General features: G+C 39.8%; 1 protein-coding gene across 1 annotated transcript in view; it reads right to left on the bottom strand.

The window, feature by feature from the left end:
- Nucleotides 1–1774: 1774 nt before the first annotated feature.
- LOC150084022 (nose resistant to fluoxetine protein 6-like) overlaps nucleotides 1775–6982 on the bottom strand; it is a 46394-nt gene continuing 41186 nt past the window's right edge. Inside the window, exons 14-15 of the mRNA XM_090375864.1 lie at nucleotides 5841–5983; nucleotides 1775–2193 (exon numbers count right to left, since the gene is read on the bottom strand). Of these exons, the coding sequence (XP_090231990.1) occupies nucleotides 1942–2193; nucleotides 5841–5983 (395 nt within the window). The 3' untranslated portion in view covers nucleotides 1775–1941. The remainder of the gene's footprint in view (nucleotides 2194–5840; nucleotides 5984–6982) is intronic.

Below are 6982 nucleotides of genomic sequence, written 5' to 3'. Positions count from 1 at the left end.
ATCGTTTATTTATTTAATTATCGATTTCACTTTTGCTCAGTAGACAATTATAGCTAGCCCTTGGAGAATCACTTAACGTAAGTTTCAATGGGAATTGAGAATCAGTGTTTCTTATAGTCTGCTGATATGCTCCTTATAATGTACGTGACCTATTTTGAAAGACCCTCTCAGTCAGACAAATCAGCTCATGTTAAAAGAGAAAATAATGCACCAGCACGAACATCAAAATAGTGCAACAAAATAGTTTGTAGCCGTGGTGTTTACAGATTTCAGAGATCACTCAATCCAATTCACTAATGGATATCTTTAGTACAAAACTCGTTACATTTCGCTTTTGTTTACTCTTTTTTTTCCTCTTGACTATTTTCTCATAAAGTAAACACAACGCGTATCGAATTTGTAAACTTGCACTGTACTTCACTACGATACTTGTGCAGAAGGAACGAGCAGCCTAATGAAAGATGTTGTTGTAGTATGGTTTAGGAGTATCAGCGACTATGGCCATATTGCTCGTATTATTGTCTGTAAATTTTGTGTGTTTTGTGGTTGATTTTCTGCTTCTGGACAAAAAATCCGAGTTTCCGGGACAAAAAAACTGCTGCCCTCGCTTGAGACCGACTAACTCTGCCACGTTATGAAAAACCCCCATAAATATTCCTCATGTCATCGATGAGAGGAATTTTTAGTATTAATAGTGGCAAATGGTGCAAGGAAGTAAGTTTATATCAGCCAAAAACAAAACACTACCCAACTCGTTTGTCCATCCTCTGTAATAAATTCCCTAAGTCCTCTTTAAATTTATTCAAACTATCCACTTCTACATCACCAGATTGTTTGTACCAACAACCAATTACTCTACAGTTGAAAGCAAATTTTCGCAGATCTATCCTGCAGCCATCATTTTTAAAATTTATATCCAGTTCCTGTATACTTAAGGTGGAGCCTAACCATTGCTTTGTACAGTGGGATAATCAGATCGTTTGCCCTGCTGTTAAATTTTCGGTATATCATTGACAGAACGGCATGAACTGTCCTAGCAGCATGTGTCCACTGGCTCTCGTGGGTAGCACAGTTGATAGAATCCCCACACCGCGTAGAAAAGACCTGAGTTCGAGTACCGTCGATGATGTGAGGAATTTTTGTGGGACTTTATCACAACGTGACTGAGTTAGTAGGTCTCAGTCGAAGGTAGTATGGTTTTTTCTCCAGGAAACTAGGGATTTTTGTCCAGCAAACAGAAAATCTACTTAAAAACAGACGCAATTTGCAGACAATATACAAGGAGCAATATGGTCTCAGTCGCCTATGCTCCTAAAATCCTAATACAACAACTGCGTCCACTACCCAACTTCAGCTTCGACAGTAAGTCGAAAATTGTGCAATTGTCCATTGGTCTCTTTCGTGCATATAATATTCAAATCTTTAAAATACCCTTCAAATGATCTAAAAATACCCTTCAAATGATCTAAAAATACCCTTCAAATGACCTTAAAAGCACCTTTAAATGACCTTCAGTTGACCTGAATATAAACTTGAAATGACCTTGCAAATTACCTTCATAAATATGGAGAATATCTATTAAATATTTCGTTTCGATATGTTCTTTATTCTATTCAAATTTAGATTAAGAAACACTTCCATTTTAAATATAATTTAATTTATTACTACCTATGAAATATTGTGAAATCAATTCAGTTCATTTTATGACATAGAAGTTAAAAATCAAATTAATTTTTATTTTGTTTTGTTCCATTGGTTAGTGTTTTTTTACGAGATTGCCTTTTTTCCAGTGAATACATTTGGTTCATAGTGTTTATGCAACACAATACCCTTTAAAGAACAAGGTTTTTTGGTAGCAGGCATTGTGACAGGAATTTTTTGGTTTTCCAAAATGCAGCTTTATCAAAAATAACTTCACTTTTGGTCTCTTTGATGAATATTTTATGCACTCGTATTTTCTGGTGGTTCTTTCTGTTTCGCAAGAGTATTTTCTGTTGACAAAGACACTACTTTGAGCACAGTGATGTTATCTACTTTGAGTGTACCATTCGGTTGCCATTTCATTAATTTTTCTTCCGGATTTCTTCCAAAGAACATCAACCTCTCCAGATTTGCAAAAGGGGCCTCGACCAGTATGTAGCACACAAAAGATAAAGCCATTGTTGTCACTGTGTGTCCAAGGAATTCATATATCTGCAAAGAAATTTTTTTAAAATCATTTTTAAAATTTATTTTATAATAAATTTTATTTGATTACCATATACTCTGAGTGGCCATTTTATTAGGTACACCTAGCTAATAGCGAGTAGGGAAACCTACTCGTCATGGCTTTCGCCCTGAGAACAGCTTGGATTCGTCGCTATATGGACTCAACACACTATCGAAAGCGTGTCACAGGGATGCTGATCCATTTTGATTCAACTGTTTCCCAAAGTGTTGTTAATTGTACTGCTACTGATCTATACTCCTTTCCACCTGAGTGTTCAAATGGATTGAGCTCGATGATTGGGACGATAACCGCAACAGATTTAATTCGCTCTCATGTACCTGGAACAAGTTCCATACAGTTCTGGCCTTGTAACACGGTGCATTATCCTGTTGGAAGAAACATTCGCCGATGGATACACTGCAACCATTAAAGGATGTCTTTTCATAAACAATTCTTTATGGCATGCAAATGTTGCTCCACTGGTATGGCATGCAACTGTTGCTCCACTATCAAGGAGCCCAATATGCACCATGAAAGTACTCCCCTCACCATTACCAACACCTTGTTGACACCTGATAAGATGGGTCCATGGACTCATTCTGTTTTCACCATATTATAGTTTCCCATTAACGTTAAATAGGAGCAAGCAGGATGTATCACAGTAGGCAACGTTTTTTCAATCCTCCACTGTCCTGTGTTGTTTTTGCTAACAAGCAGTGGAGCCTAGTTTGGTCGTTGGCTGTAAATCTCCATCTGTGATCACCATCAGTTGTGCGGTTATTTGCTGTTCGGTGACCTGAACGGTCGGGAACCGTTCCAACCCCCCTTGTTGTGTAGTTTCGTCCTGTACATTGTCATGTCTATCTCTAGCCTCGTTACTTTCTAGAATGCTCTCATGATGAATGTATTCATTTTGATGCTCCATTTCATGCATCGGCGTCTTCTTCCTTCCTGGGTGGACACTAGAGCAGTTGCACAAGAAGCACTTCCAGATGGTTGGATTGGGTGGTCTTGCCCTTCCATTGTGTTAGCAATGGAAGGGCATACCATCTGTGGTATGAAGGTTAGCCATACCATCTGTGGTATGGCTAACCTTCTGTTAGCCATACCACAGATGGTATGGCTAATAGAAGGTTCTTATCTTAACCACAGATAAAAACCTTGCCGCTCAACCATGACAAATACCTAGATATGACTAAACCACAGAAACTTGGTCTCCCAACCATGACCTTACATCTTCAATTGCAACAGTTACTTGGACGTTGCTAAACCACAGGAAAGGACCTTGCCTCTCGACCATGACAAATACCTAGACATGACTAAGCCACTGAGGGGACTTGGTCTCCCAACTGTGACCTTCACGATCAATACCAGACTCTCTTGTCTGGTATCTTTTGACTCCCATTCCCTTCCCCCACTCGCCTAGTGGAGTTTACTCCACCGAATAATTTTCAGGACCCCTTCATCTACGCATCAATATTTCTTAGTATTTCCCTCCCACTTGACTTTCATATTCCCCAATCTCTATCTGTGTTTCTTTTTATTAGGTCCTGTCTGTCACTGAATGCTCAGGCAATTAGGTGGCAGGACCTGCCAGAGAATAATGAGCAGCCTTGTGCGCTGTGTACGGCCAATGTGGGGTCCCATTAGGGGTTCTGCAGCCAAAAGCCATACCACCATAACAGAACCCAACATAATACTTCTCATATACAACACACAATACTTTTGTCTGACTTTTACAGAGTAATGTATACTTCACAAGAGTACTTATGGCGCAATTGTGGAAAACCACCGGTGACGCCCTCTCCCCGAACACTATGTACATTGTGTGTTAGACATACGGAGAGAGCGCCACTCACTCCACTATCGATAGGAGAGGACTGTCTCCGACTTTTCGAACTCTGTCTAACGCCTGAACGCGAATAACTTTATCCTGCACCACACTAGATGCAGTATGTTCAATGTTTCTACTTCTCATCTTCATCCAGTTGTGGAGGTGGATCTGTTTTATTTTGGCTTTTGCATCCAGTGGTGAGTGGTAGTTATGGGAGCGACACCAGATGACGGCGCTCTCTACCTTAGCCGGAACTTTCCCTTGGGCGAGGTAGGTCTGATGAAGTGACTTTTGCGATTTTTTTTTTCGCCCGCGGTTTTTCCTTCGCTTTAGGATTCGAACCCGGATCCATGATAGTGGTTCCGTGTCCAGCGTCATAGTCACCTGGCTAATCATGTTCCCTCTTATTATTATTTCTTTCTTCTCCCTCTGGGTTTTTGCCGTTTCGCGATGTTACTGGCACCAGGTGCGTGGTGGTTGTTATGTCCGGTTACTATTATTGGTCGAGAAACTGTCTGACTATCCTATAGGAGTTCAGGATCGCGGCTTTCTGGATTTCCTTGTAGGTGTTCTCTGGGAGGCCTATTGATGCTAAGTTCTTTTGTAGGCTCTTTGTCAGCGTGCCGGTGATTGACACGGTGGCTTTGATGATCATTACATGTTCCATATACCACATCGCTCTGACTCTGAATATCCTCATCTTTTCCTTGTACGTTTTCTGGAGGTTGCTGGTATTGAGCACCGCTATGTCGATCATCTGGTGAACCCTTCTTCTCAGTCCTGTCTTTGTGCTGGATCATCTTGTCCATTCGTATTGCGCGTTCCCAGTACAACTTGTGAGTATAGGTCTCTGATATGGCCACTTCCCGCATCGAGGGAAAAGGCCCGGGTTCTAATCCCATCAATGACACGAGGAACTTTTAAGGGCTTATTTCAGTTCATGGCTGAGTTAGTCGGTCTCAGGTGTAGAGGTAGAGCCAGCAAGGTTCCCTACCCCAAGAAACTCGAATTTTTCTTCCAGCAAACACTCAAATCGACCAGAGAACACATGCAATTCACGAACATAATACACTTCGGTAGTTGAACTAATGATCCGGGTGACCCTACTGTGACATTTATTTATTAATATACACTTTCTTTGATCAACTGGTAGTTTTGCGCTAGCTTTTGGTGTATTATCCTGGCGAGCTGTCAAGCGTTGGAAGTCATCTTATCTTACCCTAAATGATTTGTTATCAAATTATTTTTTAACCCTAAATTATTTTTTTATTTATCTTGTAATTGAAAAACGATTAATGCGCGTGCAATTCTCACTCGAGGCTATATCAAAAAATCTGTTAGCCTAACATGTTTTCGTGGCATATCTTTGTTCCCCTGGTCCCACTGGATGGCACAGCCGAACGTTGTTTCAGATCAAATATATCCGGCAATGTTATGTGTTTATCTTTATTCACTGAGGTATTTTCAAGATGGCAACCATTCATTACGCATGTGTAAAAATGTGGTTTGAGGAACACATTGGAAAACTTCAAACATCTGCCCTGGCCAACCAAATTCACAGCTCTGAATCCCATTGAGTTAATTGGAAAGGCGTATTCGTCAACACAAATCGCTCTCTACGTCACTCAAGGAATTGAGGACAAATTTATTAGTAATGTCCCTCATGTGACTCTTTGATACCTTATTGACTCCATGCTACATCTTTTCGGAAACCTGATTTGGGCCAACGATGGTCCCACACGCTATTAGCTCATGGTCCTAATAAAGTTGCCAGGCAGTGTATATTTCGATACTCACCAGGTTGTATTTACTATGCACAATCCTTTCCCGTAAGGTACTGTATCTCGCCCATAATACGTGACCATGAACTAGATAAGCAAAGAAAGACAGTCTGCTAAGCGGAACTAGGGCCTCCAAGGATAACACAGCCTGTATGATACCTGTTGAGAAAGGAAATAGAATATTTATTTCAGAGCTCTTTAAATAAATTACAATTGAAGACAGTTGTCAAATTTATCACCTTGATTTTTCCTAAAATTAATTTTTAAACTTTGATTGTAAATACAGAGAGATTTCTTGAGGACTGTGCTCAATTAAAACTCAACATTATTCCAAAATCATAATTATAATTGATTTCTGCATGTAAATTAAAGATATTGAGATATTTGTTGGTTTTTTTTTATCCCATTTTAATACTAAGGTGTCATTTAGCCTATAAGAAGAAACAGGTGTACTTTTACTGCCAAAAAATTAGAAGCCTTTATTCAACATGTAGTAGGGCCACCTTTTGCCCGAATTACAGCTAATACACCCGGTGGCATTAATTTTCCTAGTTGTTTGGGGAAATTTAACTCCAGGTTTTACAATTTTTTCATCAGAATATTTGTCAACTGCTGTATTGTGGTCAGTAAAGAACTGTGAAGGCTAACTACCCTTTCCAACCTATCCCAGACATTCTCAGTTGGACTGAGCTCTGCAGATTTAGCCCGCTAGCGTAGATGTTGGAAATGTTCTTGAACCACAGATACAATTTTTCACAGTGGATGGTTGCGTTTTCCTCTTGAAAAAATCCATTGCAGTCCAGTAACAATGAAGCACTGAGGTTGGTTGCGACAGAAAGATATTCATTAGAGGTAACATGACCTAACAGTATGAACGGAGCCACAGTTCGTACCAAATGAACATACCCCATACCATGGTACCACCTCCAGTCATTTGAGTGGTGGACACGAAGCAGTATGCATGGCTTCATGAGGTTCAAGCCACACTTTCACCCTACGACTTGTAGAAGATGAATATATTTTTTTAGTTATGAATGTCTGGTATAATCTTTTATGTATGCCTTTCACTCTAAGAAACTGTATAGCTGTTGAATATCATGACCTTAGAAAATTTAGAGTACAGAATCTTTATTAGATAGCTTCTTGAGTAATGGTTAA

This window comes from Mastigoproctus giganteus, chromosome 6 (assembly GCF_048544385.1).
Source record: "Mastigoproctus giganteus isolate SK-2022 chromosome 6, ASM4854438v1, whole genome shotgun sequence".
Classification (NCBI taxonomy): domain Eukaryota; kingdom Metazoa; phylum Arthropoda; class Arachnida; order Uropygi; family Thelyphonidae; genus Mastigoproctus; species Mastigoproctus giganteus.
This window is presented reverse-complemented; position numbering and strand designations above follow the sequence as displayed.